Source organism: Megalobrama amblycephala, linkage group LG20 (assembly GCF_018812025.1).
Source record: "Megalobrama amblycephala isolate DHTTF-2021 linkage group LG20, ASM1881202v1, whole genome shotgun sequence".
Lineage (NCBI taxonomy): Eukaryota > Metazoa > Chordata > Actinopteri > Cypriniformes > Xenocyprididae > Megalobrama > Megalobrama amblycephala.
Genome location: NC_063063.1, coordinates 5,688,789 through 5,706,401, shown reverse-complemented (window position 1 = coordinate 5,706,401; position 17,613 = coordinate 5,688,789). Strand labels below are relative to the sequence as shown.

Here is a 17,613-nt window from a genome sequence, read left to right as displayed (position 1 = left end):
ATTTTGCTTTTAACATTAAAACATCCTGCAAGTTTCAGAGCTTAAAATATCCTCCTAATTATAAACAAAGTATTTATTTAATCAAGCTCCAAAAAATGGCTCGTTTTGATATTTAGTGACCTGTGATGTCACACTGGCAAATATATTTGCACATGACTGCCTCCAGAGCAAGACATCGGCGAATAGTTTTTCATCATCGCACCATAGGCCCCGCCCACTGGTATTCAGTTGCTTAGCGGTTGACATTTGCCTACACTGGAAGTGTGAGCCTCACATCAAAAGCAAACAGTATACAGTATACAGATGTGCATTCAGGGCCCTATTTTATCGATCTAAGTGCATGGTCTAATCTCTAATCTCTTGGTCTAATAGTCTCATCTCCCATTCCCTTTAAAAGCCAGTTGCGCTCGCGCCATGTTGGATTCGCTATTTACATGGCGGAATTTGCAAGCAGAAATACTGAACGCTTCTCTAGTGAGGAAATGGATCTGCTTGTGCATGAGGTTAAAGTGTGTGAGCAGACCATCTACGGGACAAGCTGGATTTCACCAAAGCATTTTGATATTTATGCACACAATAATAATCTTTTACATTGTAATCTTTTTATTTTTAATACTTGGCATGTTTGTGTGTGTAATAAGCAGAGTGTATGCACGTTGTGCACCGACTATAGGCGCGTATTACTAACGCGCTCTTTAAAGCGGAACTCAGTAAGATTTGCGAGGCTCCCCCTATAGGTTCCTTCAGTGAATCACACTGTCGTAAATACTCCAAGCGCAGCTCTGGACTACAATGACTACAACACTCACTAGCGCAATAGTTTTGCAAATACAGTACAAGAAAGAGGAGGTGGGTAATTTGCAAATACAGTACACTCGATGGAGGTGGGTAATTTTCAAAATTGTCTTATAAAGTCATAATATATACATTGTTTTTGAATTACCATGAAGCATTTTGTCACTCTCGCGTGAACGTGAACATGAGGCGAGATTGTGTCGGGTCGATGCAGCTCAACTTGCAAGTGCTGTATTCTGGCATAGATGTGCCAGAGGGGGTTAGTGCACGCCTCAAACACACCACTACAAGTCAATTAACCATTGTAAGGACTTAGAAAACTATTTATGAAGGTAAAAAAAAGTTACTTAGTTCTGCTTTAAATAACAAAACAAATATTGCGGCATTTACTTTAGACCAGGTTTCAGTTGGTCAATGGCGCAGTCTTTTTCAGTTGCCTCAAAATAGCAACACGCCAACAATGCACCTGAACACATCTCGTTTGTGTTTTGTCAGGCTGAAACTAGCAAAAACTTGCGTCGCGCCTGGCGCCGCATTGCACCAGCTGTATGATAGGGCCCTCAGTTTCTGAAATATTCCACACACTTGAGTCTGTTGACAGGACAAATGGAAGAAGAGTGAAAGAATGTTTGCTTTGACGTGTCCAGTTTAAACAGCTTGTTTGCATCTCTTACAGACTTCAGAAGGATCCCAGCATCAGAAACAATTGGATGGTTTATTTTAATTAAGTGGGAAAAAAAAGGGAAGTCCGCACACTGAAAATAACTGCTCCAATAAATAATGCTTATTTAGGCATTATTTAATAAATTATTTATTGGAGCAGTTATTTTCAGTGTGCGAACTTCACTTTTCTTTTTTCATTAGTGTTTTTTTTTTGTTGTCCTGCACCTGAGCCCAGTTTGTTTTTTTGGGGGTTTTTTGGGATGTGCACATCTACTCGATAATTTCGATTATTTTAATTAAGTCCCGGATCACGTTGAAGGATTATATATTTGTTCGGAGCATTTTGTTTTGTCAGCGAGGCACAATGGTAATGGAGAGTTTGCAAAGAAAATTGTTGAAAGATGAAGCAGCCAACTGTATTGAATCTGACAGCAGCTGCATCACAAACCATAATTAAATGATATTTTTCTGTAAATGATGTTTGGATACTGTTTTTAAAACACTTACTCATGGGCAATAGCGAGTGGGCGTTGATACTGTTTCCTATGCAATGATGTCTGCCAATCATAATAGTGGCCATTTACTGACAAGCCTTAAAGGTGCTGCTAGACACGTGCCGATATTCGGTAATGCGATATATCACGATAATGAATATGCACAATATTGTTATCGTGGGCACTTTAAAATACTGTAAATAATAATTTATTACCAGTTATTAAAAATTGTATAATGCATTTAAGAATACTTTCCCCATCAACCGTATATAAAATGCACAACACCGCTGTATTCTGCATCAAAGGGACACGCGCTCAGATGTAAACTAGCCCAATGTGCATGACAAGCACATGGCGGAACGAGTGAAGGAGACGCACTGAATGAACGCACATTCACTCTCTGACAGCAGAGGTTGCTGATGGAACAGCAGAATGCAGCGGTTACCCCGGAAACCCCGCAAACAAAGCAACTGCTAATGAAGTTTTTAAAATGCTTCAAACAGCCATTCATTTTTTTTGTAATCTCAATGTTGTTCATCACAGCACCAAATACTTAATACTCAAAGACTTAATAGGCTATTTAGTTTCAAACTTAAACATTTTTATATTTTAGTCTGGACTATAACATGCCCTAATGATTAGAAGTGTTCTGATTATTTGTTATTGTTCAGTAAAACTTTGAGATATATGGCTTCATTAGTTAACATGTTAAGAAAACGTGAGAAACGTGAGAAAAAAAACTAACAATGATCAGTTGTATTTCTTAACTAACATTAACAAAAAATAATACTTTCTGTAACAAATGTAGCTATTGCTCAATGTTAGGTAATGCATTAAATAATGAGACCTTATTGTAGTGTTACCTGTTGTTCTTTATAGCCAAATTCATTTGCACTTTAATCTGTTTGAAAATTTTACTTTATATATTTTTTGTGTATTGTATTATTGTATTTAAACATTCAGAGTTATTTTTGTTATTACAAAAAGAGTTCTTAAACCTGTTATACTATGACAACACTTTTTTTGCAACTTCTTTCAATATCGTGATAATACTGTATACCATGATAAAAGCTTCAACAATTAATCGCAACATGAAAATTTGATACCGTCACATGACTAGTTGCCGCCCCTTAAAAACAGTTAATTTCAAACAGAGGGGCAGAAAATAATTGTTTTAAGCATATATATTTGTTTATTTTATTTTTTTAGGGGGGCATGGACATAAAAAAATCCATGTCATGACCCCTGTTACGTAACAGTCGGGATCATTAATATGTACGCCCCCAATATTTGCATAAGCCAGCCCACGGTCCCAACATTATCATTATGAAAGGCATTAGACAAGGGCAAAACGTCTGGATCAACAGCTGAATCATCAGACTAGGTAAGCAAGCAAGAACAACAGCGAAAAATGGCAGATGGAGCAATAATAACTGACATGATCCATGATATCATGATATTTTTAGTGATATTTGTAAATTGTCTTTCTAAATGTTTCGTTAGCATGTTGCTAATGTACTGTTAAATGTGGTTAAAGTTACCATCGTTTCTTACTGTATTCACGGAGACAAGAGCCGTCGCTATTTTCATTTTTAAACACTTGCAGTCTGTATAATTCATAAACACAACTTCATTCTTTATAAATCTCTCCAACAGTGTGTAATGTTTGCTTTAGCCACGCAGCATAGCCTCAAACTCATTCAGAATCAATGTAAACAATATAACAGTATACAATACTCACATAATCCAACGCATGCATGCCGCATGCATGACGAACACTTTGTAAAGATCCATTTTGAGGGTTATATTAGCTGTGTAAACTTTGTTACGGCTCTGTTTAAGGCAAGCGCAAGCTCTGTGGGCGGAGAGCACAGGATTTAAAGGGGCCACAGCATAAATCGGCACGTTTATAATGATGCCCCAAAATAGGCAGTTAAAAAAATTTATTTAAAAAAAATCTATGGGGTATTTTGAGCTGAAACTTCACAGACACATTCAGGGGACACCTTAGACTTATATTACATCTTTTAAAAACATAATCTAGGGCATCTTTAAACGCCTTCAATTGGTAATTTTTACCATACTCAATGCTGCGAAAAACATGTTGTAAATAGAAACATTAAAGTATATCTCGGTACAGTGTTTCAAGTACATCAAGCCTTCCATTAATAAAGTAATAAATGTGAAATAAATAAATACAAATAAATTAATTAATTAATGTGTAAGGACATGAATCATTAAATGGTTTCATGCACAGTTATTGTTTTAGTGAAATTAATCTTGCATGTACCACCAGTATTCATGAATAACAACACAAAGAATGTGATGTCTTCACAAAGATGGTAGGCATCTGGTTCTCGGCCAAAATCCAGTCAGCAACAAGAGTAAATATTCACCAGACATAAACACAAGGAGTATTGAAATGCTCACAATCTGTGAAAAAAGACAGAGTGTAGGGGAAGATAAGTTGCAGAAGAAATGATGGCACTGCTGGTGGATAAGGGAGGCTTTGGATAATAGAGATCCAGCTGAGGAGAAGATGAAAAGATTCTCAATGGTGCCAAGAATCTACTCTGCTTTCCAGTTGTGTGCATTTCATTGCAGTTCATATGTTTCACTGAACATGTACACCTGTGTGTATTTAACAGCATATGATTTTAAATGAACAGATGGAAAATTAAAGGTGCTCTAAGTGATCCTGGGTGGAGTAACTTCCTGTTGACGTTCGAAGTGTTGTCAAACAAAACAGAGGCTAGCTAGGCCCTCCTCCTCCTCCTCCCCCTCCCCTCCGTGCTTCCTGAAACAGTCATGAACGCGCATTTAAAATCATTCTTGTCGGTTATTGGCTGGAGCATGTTTATTATGATTCGTGGTCCAGGCTGCACCAGTTTGTTTTTATTGCCGTTTTGGGAGCTTGTGGCGACTACAGAGACTGCGTTTTTTTACAGTGTGTTCAGGGGACAGGCAGCTAGCGGATAGTGAGGAGATGTTTGCTGTATGTGACAAAAAATGACATCGCTTAGAGCACCTTTAACATGAATTTCAGAATTTCTTAAAGGTGCCCAAGAATGCTTTTTCACAAGATGTAATATAAGTCTAAGGTGTCCCCTGAATGTGTCTGTGAAGTTTCAGCTCAAAATCCCCATAGATTTTTTTGAATTAATTTTTTACCTGCCTATTTTGGGGCACATTAACATGCACTGATTTTTTCGCGCGCCGCCCCTTTAATTCGCGTGCTCCCTGCCACATAGCTCTCGATTATATTACAGCAATTTAAAAGTTCCACAGCTAATATAACCCTCAAATGATCTTTACAAGATGTTCGTCATGCATGCTGTATGATGCTTCGAATTATGTGAGTAATATTTATTTTGTTTTATATTTGATTCCTATGAGTTTGAGGTTGTGCTTGTGGCAACGGCTAATGCTACACTTTTGAAGATTTATAAAGAATGAAGTTGTGTTTATGAATTATACAACTGCAAGTGTTTAAAAATGAAAATAGCAATGGCTCTTGTCTCCGTGATCAGTAAGAAACGATGGTAACTTTAACCTCATTTAACAGTCTTAGCAACATGCTAATGAAACATTTAGTAGACAATTTACAAATATCATAAAAATATCATGCTATCATGGATCATGTCAGTTATTATTGCTCCATCTGCCATTTTCGCTGTTATTCTTGCTTACCAAGTCTGTTGATTCACCTGTGCAGATCCAGACGTATGGCTGCCCTTGTCTATGCCTTTCGTAATGTTGGGAACATGGGCTGGCATATGCAAATATTGGGGCGTACACCCCGATGTTACGTAACAGTCGGTGTTATGTTGAGATCCGCGTGTTTTCCGGAAGTTTTTAAACAAATAGATTTACATAAGAAAGAGAAAGCAATGGAGTTTGAAACTCAATGTATGTCTTTTCCATTACTGAACTCTTGTTATTCAACTTGCCGAGGTAAATTCAAATTTTGAATCTAGGGCACCTTTAAAACTTCTGTTGTCCCTTTGCTTCAATGACAGCACCACTCGCGCTGATAGGAACAAAACCTGATGTTCTCCAGTATGATTTGAGATGTTCCGCCTCAATGGAACAATCAAATCTGACCGTCTGTACAGTTTTCACATGATCAATGTCACAAATATGCTTATTATTAGGGGTGTAACGATACGCTCAGGTCACGATACGATACGTATCTCGATACGGAGTTCACGATACGATACGTATCACGGTATTTTGAACAAAATGAAACTGAAATTCAAACAAGATTATTAAAAAAACTAATAATTAATTAACAACAAATAATTTTCCTTGTTGTACATACAAGATCACATTTCAATAAAATAAATAAATATAAAATTTTAATAAAAACCTTCTGTATTCAAATTAACATTATAGGGCTGTCTGTCATGAAAAAAAATGTTAAATTTAACTAACTTAGAATTATGAATAGGGGCCGTTCAAATCGCGTCTAAAAGCGCGTGAAGGCGCGGCTGCACCGCTTCTCCTTCTTTCCAAAGCGCTTGCGCTCCTGTGGCGTCGGTCGTTGCTATGCAACCATGACTGAGCTCTCCAAGAGGATCAGGATGTTTCTGCAAAGGATAAATGATTTCTGCCCTTGCATTAGTTTTACTACGAGATATATTGATGGAGATAAGATATAAAAACCACCATGTACAGCTATGATCAGCTGTTCGGCTGAGCTTTTGATGTTTTGTTACGGAAAGGCCATAGCTGATCGGTTGATTCTTGTCACACGACCTGCGGTGCGCTTGCGGCATTCTGAGAAGTTGGGAATTGCATGCGCGTCGCGACCGCATTGATCCATTTAGCGCGCCTGCCGCGCAGCTACATTTGAAAATAATAACTATGCACGCGGAAAAGACGCAATATGTGAACGGGCCCACAGAACTTCTTAAAGCAAAGCATCGCAAGCGTCTTTTGCTTTTCTGTGACACAGCTGTTGCTGTGCACTGTGGTGAAAGAAAGCCACGACTTTTCTCACTCGACCATGCAAGAGACTGACATGAGAAACGTTTAAACCTTGCAAGATTCAATGTGTGCCCGAAACACTTACTGAACAGAGAGCTGATTAGCACACCATCTACGAAAATCGTTACACCCCTAATACTTATAGAATTTAAAAATGTGGTAGCTTGGATCTGGACAGGAAGGATAACTCTGGGAGTTGGAAGGGGTGTGTCGCGATTCTGCCTTCTCACATCGCGATACAGGTTCGTGGACCTGCGTATCGCGATTTCGGTTTCATATCGCATATCGTTACAGCCCTACTTATTATATAGAGTTGCAGAGATGCAGAATATTAAATATTTATTCTTCATTTAACATTTTTTTTACCATACACTTTTCAAAATCCTAAAACTTCCTGTTTTTTTCCAGGTTTTGGTTCCCAGATATTTAACATGTTCTTAAACTTTGCATTTTTGCACATTATACTATTCTAAACAAAACGATGTACCATATACCATGTCTTCTGCTCTGCTAAATGAAGCTCATTTGCCATTTTGCACTTTACCATAATTTATTTATAGGCTATGCTATGCTATGCTGTATTACTACTCACATGTCTGGTTAGATGCTTGCACAAGCACAATAAAGTTGAATCTAATCTAATAAAAAATGTATAGTATATTTTGAAATGCACACGTTCTCTTCAGAAAACACTGTGCATGAACTATATAATCTGCATTTGAATATGTACTTTTTTTCTCCCTTTCAAAGTTGATAAACAGAATCAACAGGTGGACACACCAGACTGGCTGTCTGCCTATATTCACAATACATCACATTAGGAAAGTAATGAAGGCATGGCCGGAGACAGGTTTGATGGATGGTTATGATTATGCTCATACCACAGAACTCAAGGTGTCCTAGTGACCAAGATCACTTGCATAAAATGAGAACAGCTCAATTGCATATGCATAATGGCATCAGTAATGCAAATCATCAGCACTTTATTCCGGTTAATTTTATGGACACCTTCAAAACAACATTGATCAGATATAAGTGGCACCTACTGTGGGCTCTTTGGGTAGAAAGGCAGGGTGACATGATTGAGGTCGTGAATATCAAAGGCTGTAGGTTCGGCAGAGATCGCCTGTCTCTTGGTCCTCTGCTGCTCTTGAAGGACACTCTGCTTGTGGACTTGTTGCGTTGCCGGTCTTATAACTGATCGGTATTTGTCTAACTCATTCTGAAGCTTCTGGATCAGTTCATCTTTCTGGTCCAGCTCCAACTCCAGTTCATCAATAAGCGCGTCTCTCTGTCTCAATTCTTCAATCTTCTCCTGTAACGCGTACTGGAGATCGCGTAAAGTGCCCATTTCTCCACACAGTTTGTGATCCGCAGCCGTTACCAACTTGGCGAACGGTCAGTTTTCGGTCATGAAATTAAGACAAACCGCTTTTGCTCGTATGTTCCGTGACAATGTTGCCAAAATTCGCCGCGCCAATCCACCGGCGTGCTTTCAGATTACTTATACCGGAGGAATGAACGGGGAAACACCCACGGCGTCAGCAGACATCACATTCGGGAGACGAAGTTTCACAGGGCATTAATTTTTTTTTTGTCCAAATACGTCAGTCGCAGCTGTGGAGCGCGTCGAGCGCGAGTGGAACGCCATGAGCGCGCAGCGAGAGCAGCATGCTCGTGGATCCCTGACGAGCCAATGGGGAAAGACTCGAGCGCGCACCTGTAACAGCCGCTGAGAGCTTTCAAGTGCGCTCCCTTACACCAGCACTTGAGCACATTTTAACAGTAGTTTCAATAACAGTTCCTTTACAGTAATCAAAGCGAAAATGTTCCCAATTGAAATTTAACGTCTTTGTTGTTGTTGTTGTTGTTTACCGATTTACACTCCTAAAATGTGCAAATCAGGCATCAAATTAAATACATGGACACAGAAAATAGGCAGAAAATGTGCCACCTTTGTATTTTGTTGTTTTCTCATCGATATCTCAGTGGTTAGTAGTTTTTGTGAAAGGCTTATTTCCTATTTCATAAAACACTTCCTGAACTAAAAGTGCTTTTTACATTTTTAAGAAATATCACTGTAAAAAAAGGTTTTCATTGTCTTTAACTTCAGATGCAAATATATATATATATATATATATATATATATATATATATATATATATATATATATATACACCTGTTTGCCTTAAAATTTTGAGTTCATTTAATGAATTTTCAGTTAATACAATGAAGGTGATTGGTTTAATCAACAGAAACTCAAAATATTATGTTATCTGAACACATTAATTATCTAAGTTGATTTGACAAAAGAAAAACTGTTGTGATAATAAATCTTTTTTTTTTTTTTTTTTTTTTTTTTACATTGTCTACAGATAGAAGGAATCCATAAACATTTAACACAGCTGTAATTATTCCGCTTGGGATCATTTTAAGTTCATATCTTACTGATATGCATTTACTGCAGCCTCTCACTGTACAGTAACACTTGAATACAACACTAATGATGTCCATGTGCACAAAGCTTCTGTGGCATTTGTTTACACAACCTGTGCAGCTACTTCTATACTTCATCAGTGCAGAACAAGCTGTATGTCCAGATGATGCTCTGGAGTTCTACTGCATGATTCATCTTTACAACCCCTGACATCATCTGGATCCTTCCCATTAACTCACGACCAGCTGGTGCTCCATGTCACCTCATTAACTGCACCACTGTCTGGTTGAGGGGAAAAAAAGCTAAAAATGTTACTTTGAGAATGAAATTGCTACACTTGTCTGCTCTCTGTACACTTGCTGTGTATTACGCTATCAGAAAGCCTGTTAGAAACCCATGGAATCCTAGAATATTATAATTACAAATTATCATTAAATAAAACTAAATTATTATTTAAAAAAATCAATACTTGCAACAGTAATAAACTCTAGAAAAATCTAAATTTAAAACATTAACAAAAACTATAATAGTAATGATAGTAAAATAGCAAAGTAATTTACAGTGTGCTCTTTGTCGTCTCGTCTCATATTGTCTTGTTTTGTGTGAATCTTTTTAATTAGAAATTCAGTTGTGATTCACACTGGTGTTTTCCTCCATGTGTTAAATAAAATAACAAAAGGTTTTGAATTTTGAGTGTGAATCACAGCTGAATTCTTGACTAAAACATATATAATAAATATGTTTTAGTCAAGTGTAATATATATATATATATATATATATATATATATATATATATATATATATATATATATATACACACATATATATAATTATTAAGGTAAAAGATGATATATGCCAAGAACACAGAATCTTTAAAAATAGGATCAAAAGCGCCCTCTAGTGGAGAAAATCTGCAACATACCCAGACAAAGGTAAATAAAGATTTAACACGAACTGCTGAAAATAACACAATTCAACAATAACATCAGTAGCTGAAAAGAATTGCTTATATATGTATATAGAATTGCTTTATATATATATATATATATATATATATATACAGTACAGTCCAAAAGTTTGGAACCACTAAGATTTTAATGTTTTTAAAAGAAGTTTCGTCTGCTCACCAAGGCTACATTTATTTAATTAAAAATAGAGTAAAAACAGTAATATTGTGAAATATTATTACAATTTAAAATAACTGTTTTCTATTTGAATATATTTCACAAAGTAATTTATTCCTGTGATGGCAAAGCTGAATTTTCAGCATCATTACTCCAGTCTTCAGTGTCACATGATCCTTCAGAAATCATTCTAATATGCTGATCTGCTGCTCAAGAAACATTTAATGTGTACAATTGTACAAAATATTTGTGTACAATATTTTTTTTCAGGATTATTTGATGAATAGAAAGTTCAAAAGAACAGTGTTTATCTGAAATCTAATCTTTTGTAACATTATAAATGTCTTTACTGCCACTTTTGATTGATTTAATGCATCCTTGCTGAATAAAAGTATTCATTTCTTTAATTTCTTTTCAAAAAAATAAAAATAAAGATTCTTACTGACCCCAAACTTTTGAACGGTAGTGTATAATGCTACAGAAGCTTTGTATTTCAGATAAATGCTGTTCTTTTGAACTTTCTATTCATCAAGGAATCCTGAAAAAAAAAAAGTACACAACTGTTTTCAACATTGAAAATAATCATAAATGTTTATTGAGCAGCAAATCAGCATATTAGAATGATTTCTGAAGGATCATGTGACACTTGAAGACTGGAGTAACGATGCTGACACAGGAATAAATTACTTTGTCAAATATATTTAAATAGTACACAGTTATTTTAAATTGTAATAATATTTCACAATATTACTGTTTTTTACTGTATTTTTAATTAAATAAATGTAGCCTTGGTGAGCAGACGAAACTTCTTTTAAAAACATTAAAAATCTTAGTGGTTCCAAACTTTTGGACTGTACTGTATATATATATATATATATATATATATATATATATATATATATATATATATATATATATATATATATATAAATAGAAAGATTAAGCTGTAGAAATCAAACTGTTATATTTGTTATATTTTCACTACACTGTACAACATTTTCTTGTTTTATATACCATTCTGTTAGTTTGGCAGAAAGCCTATTAATAAAGTGGTTAATAAATGTCCTGAATCTTGAAACCCACAATGTAGCACACAAACCTCACTAGGGACATTATTCAGTATCTAGTCCATGCCTTCCTTTTAAATGATTTCCATGTGCACTGCCCTAAAATGAATGTGAATCTCATTTATCATGCATAGCAGAAAAGACCAATTAAGCACTATTGACGAGGCTCGGTCGTTCTCGCAAACCATTTACAAGAACTGGAGACCAGACGCAGATCAAAGTGTCTGAGCCAATGTGGACGTGAGAGATGTGATGCTAATGTGGAAGGCCTGAGCCCGTATCTGCAGGACAAGCACAGGAAAGATAACACACTTTCCATTCTCGAGTGTTTTTCAAGCAGCTTGTTGATTATATAAGGAGTTCTACATTAGAACACACAGGATCAGAGGAGAGGCAGGCAGTATTTGTCAAAGTGATCGCTTTTTATCAGTCACAAAACCTGACTACTGAACATACAGTGTATATGACTGACGCTATATTAAAATAAGAACAAATGCATAAATGTTTAAAATGCTAATAATTTTGTGGAATATTATTAACAATATAATAGAATAAGAAATATCCAAAGAAATATCATTAAAAATATATAAAATATAATTTATGCTCAAGAAAAATTTCTTATTATTATCAGTGTTGAAAACTTTTTTTGCTGCTTAATATTTTCTTCTTTTCAAAAGTTTGGGGTAAGATTAAATAAATAATATAATAATAATAATAATAATACTTTTGTTCAGCAAGGATGCATTAAACTGATTAAAATTGATAGTAAAGACATTGATAATGTTACAAAATCATGACAAACCATATTCTACAAATATTACATGATATATTAAAATAGAAAACAGTTTTTTTAAATTGCTATATTTCATAATATCAAATATATATATATATATATACATACATACATATATATATATATATATATATATATATATATATATATACATACATATATATATATATTAGATGAAAGACTAATATTATACAAGGTGATCTTAAAACTCAAATATGCTGAAATATTAACAGGAAAAATTTTATATTTAATTAAGATTTAATGTTAACATACCTTACATTTTATACATAACTTGGTTATATATTTTAGAGGAGCTTAATTTAAACCTAAAAATATTTTTACCCTTAAATAGGCTACTTCTGGAGAAAAGAAAAAAAAAAAGCTTAAACTGAATAATATGTAATGAACACTTCAGTGATCAGTGGCCTAGAAAAAGCTTTTTATCCTACATGGGGAGGGGTCCACCGTCATGATGGCTGCCATGTTGAGATCACATGACACAGCTAAATACTTATAGTGCTTAATAGTACTTGGTTAGCACTAAAAAAAAAAAAAAAAAATATATATATATATATATATATATATATATATATATATATATATATGTTCTATATAGTATGATGAATGCATGTAGTATGAATGCAATCAAGATGTACTACATCTTGTGATGTTGTCATTATCATGTGACCTACCAGCATCGGTTATGTCACTTCACTGCCATTCGCAAATCCTCTCCCTTTGCCTTATGGGATAGTAAATTGTCTATCTATCATATGCATGCTTCAGAATCTTGCCGGAAGTAGTAGGTCATCCGGGTACTTTTAGCCATATGAATACTGTGAATTCAGACATACTTATTTTATCACATGCTATTTTACTATATAGTAGAGAAGGATGTGATTTCAGCCTGAGTGCAGCTTTCAGTGCCTGTTACCTCACTTTGCTTTAATATCAACCCTTCATGAGGTGATGACATTTTACTGACATCTAGTGGCTACTAACAGGAAGTTATTTTACTTTTCAGTTATTTTAAATGGCAGCCAGTAGTTAAAAGAACTACCAAGACTGCTTATTACAACCCCAAAGTGTTTATTATTTTCCAAAGCAAAATAAAAATGTAGCATAGATCTCAGTCATATTCAGCAATCCACAGCTCCCACTGCCCCCTGCAGAAGTTAATAAAGATATTCATTTACAGAAATGGGGTTTACTTATTCTCACTAAATGTGGGACATTTCACGTGTTTCCAGGAAAAGTTGAAAGTTATAATATATGAATCCTAAATATAGCAGTGAATATCTATGACATTAAATATTTAACAGACAGCATTAAATATTCAACAAGGTTAGAGTTGTACAGAAGGCCTATTGGACATTGAGAAAGTGTGAAAGAGTGCTTTTAGACCTACAGTAAGAGCATTAGACCAGATGTGAACTTTTATGTAAATGCATTATATTAGGCATTACGGACCAAGATTATATATGTTAATGTCAGCTAATTGCATCGCTTGATGCCATGCTATAAACTCTTTAATAAAACAAAAAACTTGTAACCTGCATTGAACCTGCTTCTCATTTTATCCATTACAAGTTCAGATGCAAAAACTGCTGAAAGTAAAATAAAACATTTTAACCCCGAACCATATCCCACACTTTCCAAAAATGGAACTTAATGACAATTAAGAAAGCATGTGCTACACTCGTATAATTCCCAGAAAGGAACAAGTTGTACTTTTAAAAAGTACTGAACCTTGGGAGAAATATATAGCAGGTCAGTTACAATACACTACTAAGTACTCAAAAGTACTCGTGACTCATTACTTGCTTCTAAGAACTGATTTTTCCAATGAATACTATGGTGATGCACATCTGCAATACAATCAAGCTCAGAAAAAGAAAAGTTCAGCAACCACTCTGCACCAATATGCTGCAATCTTACTTGTCTAACAATCAATTCATTCTTAAACAGTAAAACATGGAGTTTGCCTCAGCTGTTCACATTCAGAGCGAGAAAACTGTTTTTGTTTGTTTGATACTAATAATCAAAAGTTTAACGTCATTTTTCTCAGTTCCAGATAACATACTTGCCAGGTTTAGTATAGCCTAGTATAGTAACCTATAGTCATACAATGTAACAAAATCTTATATAGTTTGTATAGTCACGTATAAATTGTATTCTGTATCCCTTGCTGACAGGGAACATTCTCAGAACTTCCCTAACGTTCTGGCAAGGTTGACTCAAAGTTAATGGGAAACGTTAGCAAACGTTCTTAGAACATATTTTTGTTAGCTGGGATAGTGTAGTCGCGTGTGCAAATCTAATCTTGATCTAAGTGTAGTAGTTTTAGTCACACTGCGGGGTAACAGAGACTCGACTCGGACGGAAACCATTCACACACAGTCTGGTGGTGACACCGATGCAAAAACGCACGTCTATAGATAGTAAATGAAGGGCTCTTACCTGTCCGACTTGGGGTGTTTGCGCAAAGCTTCGCTTGTCAAGGTCTGCGGTTCCGCTGAGATGCCCTGCGCGCGCCTGGTTCTGGGTCCAATAGCGCTCGGCAGCACTGACTGACATTTGTGCAGCTTTCTCTTCAGTTCATTCACCTCCCGCTCCTTTGCCGACAGCAGCCTCTCCATTTCTTTTATCCTCTCCTCTTTTATGAGCAGCATCTTGGCAAATTCTTCGTCTAATTCACTCATGTTTGAAGTTTGAACAGAAGAACTCCCGCGGAATGATGTCTTAACTCTATCAGTCAAGATTCACTTTACCACAGAGCAGCTGCGCTCCGTGCGCACCCTTCCTGCAGACTAGGACGATTGTTTCATTCAGAAACCAATTAGATGTTCTTCTCCCTCCTTCCCCTGAGAGAGCTGCTTATGGTCACTCCGCAAACGCGTTCTTAACACACAATCGAATCGAGCCTCAAATAGAGTCAGTCATATATGATTGGTGACGTGCCTTAGTGTGTATATCCACTCAGACACTTAAAAGTACAGATGTACAGATAGTTTATAATAATTAAAACAAACTATAGATAAATACATAAATAAAAATATTATTTATATCTCAGTAACAATCAAAAACCACACAAACTAATACATTTCCATTTGTTCATTCATTCATTCATTCAGTCATTCATTTAATATTTTAGAATGTATTATTTCGTGTGATTGTTTTTGTTACTGAAACATACATTTTATTAGGTATATATATATATATATATATATATATATATATATATATATATATATATACAGTGGGTACAGAAAGTATTCAGACCCCCTTAAATTTTTCACTCTTTGTTATATTGCAACCATTTGCTAAAATCATTTAAGTTCATTTTTTTTTCCTCATTAATGTACACACAGCACCCCATATTGACAGAAAAACACAGAATTGTTGACATTTTTGCAGATTTATTAAAAAAGAAAAACTGAAATATCACATGGTCCTAAGTATTCAGACCCTTTGCTCAGTATTTAGTAGAAGCACCCTTTTGATCTAATACAGCCATGAGTCTTTTTGGGAAAGATGCAACAAGTTTTTCACACCTGGATTTGGGGATCCTCTGCCATTTCCTCCTTGCAGATCTGTCAGGTTGGATGGTAAACGTTGGTGGACAGCCATTTTTAGGTCTCTCCAGAGATGCTCCAATTGGGTTTAAGTCAGGGCTCTGGCTGGGCCATTCAAGAACAGTCACAGGAGTTGTTGTGAAGCCACTCCTTCGTTATTTTAGCTGTGTGCTTAGGGTCATTGTCTTGTTGGAAGGTAAACCTTCGGCCCAGTCTGAGGTCCTGAGCACTTTGGAGAAGGTTTTCATCCAGATATCCCTGTACTTGGCCGCATTCATCTTTCCCTCGATTGCAACCAGTCGTCCTGTCCCTGCAGCTGAAAAACACCCCCACAGCATGATGCTGCCACCACCATGCTTCACTGTTGGGACTGTATTGGACAGGTGATGAGCAGTGCCTGGTTTTCTCCACACATACCGCTTAGAATTAAGGCCAAAATGTTCTATCTTGGTCTCATCAGACCAGAGAATCTTATTTCTCACCATCTTCAGTCCTTCAGGTGTTTTTTAGCAAACTCCATGCGGGCTTTCATGTGTCTTGCACTGAGAAGAGGCTTCCGTCGGGCCACTCTGCCATAAAGCCCCGACTGGTGGAGGGCTGCAGTGATGGTTGACTTTCTACAACTTTCTCCCATCTCCCGACTGCATCTCTGGAGCTCAGCCACAGTGATCTTTGGGTTCTTCTTTACCTCTCTCACCAAGGCTCTTCTTCCCCGATAGCTCAGTTTGGCCGGATGGCCAGCTCTAGGAAGGGTTCTGGTCGTCCCAAACTTCTTCCATTTAAGGATTATGGAGGTCACTGTGCTCTTAGGAACCTTAAGTGCAACAGAAATGTTTTTGTAACCTTGGCCAGATCTGTGCCTTCCCACAATTCTGTCTCTGAGTTCTTCGGGCAGTTCCTTTGACCTCATGATTCTCATTTGCTCTGACATGCACTGTGAGCTGTAAGGTCTTATATAGACAGGTGTGTGGCTTTCCTAATCAAGTCCAATCTGTATAATCAAACACAGCTGGACTCAAATGAAGGTGTAGAACTATCTCAAGGATGATCAGAAGAAATGGACAGCACCTGAGTTAAATATATGAGTGTCACAGCAAAGGGTCTGAATACTTAGGTCCATGTGATATTTCAGTTTTTCTTTTTTTTAATAAATCTGCAAAAATGTCAACAATTCTGTGTTTTTCTGTCAATATGGGGTGCTGTGTGTACATTAATGAGGATTTTTTTTTATGTATTTATGTATTGTTTACACTGCAAAAAATGCTGTTCTTACTTAGAATTTTTGTCTTATTTCCAGTCCAAATATCTAAAAATTCTTAAATCAAGAAGCAGTTTTTTGACAAGTAAAAATTATTTTCTTCTTTTTGGAAAAAAAAAAAAAAACGGTCAGAGTTTTTCCTTAAAACAAGCAAAATAATCTGCCAATGGGTAAGCAAAAAAATCTTAATCCAAACTGAAAACAAGATTATATAGCTTATTTTTGATTTGAAATAAGATTATTTTGCTTACCCCACTGGCAGATTATTTTGCTTGTTTTAAGGACAAACTCACTTAATTTTAACTTATTTTTCCTGAAAACAAGAAAATAATTTTTACTTGTCAAGAAAATGCTTCTTGAATTTAAGAACTTTAAGATATTTTGACTAGAAACAAGACCAAAAACTCCAAGTAAGAAC

At 35.9% G+C, this 17,613-nt stretch overlaps 1 protein-coding gene across 2 annotated transcripts in view; it reads right to left on the bottom strand.

Moving 5' to 3' along the window:
• Window positions 1-15,079, bottom strand: part of prkg1b (protein kinase cGMP-dependent 1b) — a 198,549-nt gene extending 183,470 nt beyond the window's left edge. Inside the window, exon 1 of one of the 2 annotated variants that reach the window (XM_048169848.1) lies at window positions 14,823-15,079. In XM_048169848.1, coding sequence (XP_048025805.1) covers window positions 14,823-15,064 — 242 coding nt within the window. In that variant the 5' untranslated portion in view covers window positions 15,065-15,079. Of the gene's footprint in view, window positions 1-7,987; window positions 8,526-14,822 lie in introns of those variants that run through there. The other variant, XM_048169847.1, reaches the window with a different exon arrangement.
• Window positions 15,080-17,613: the final 2,534 nt, after the last annotated feature.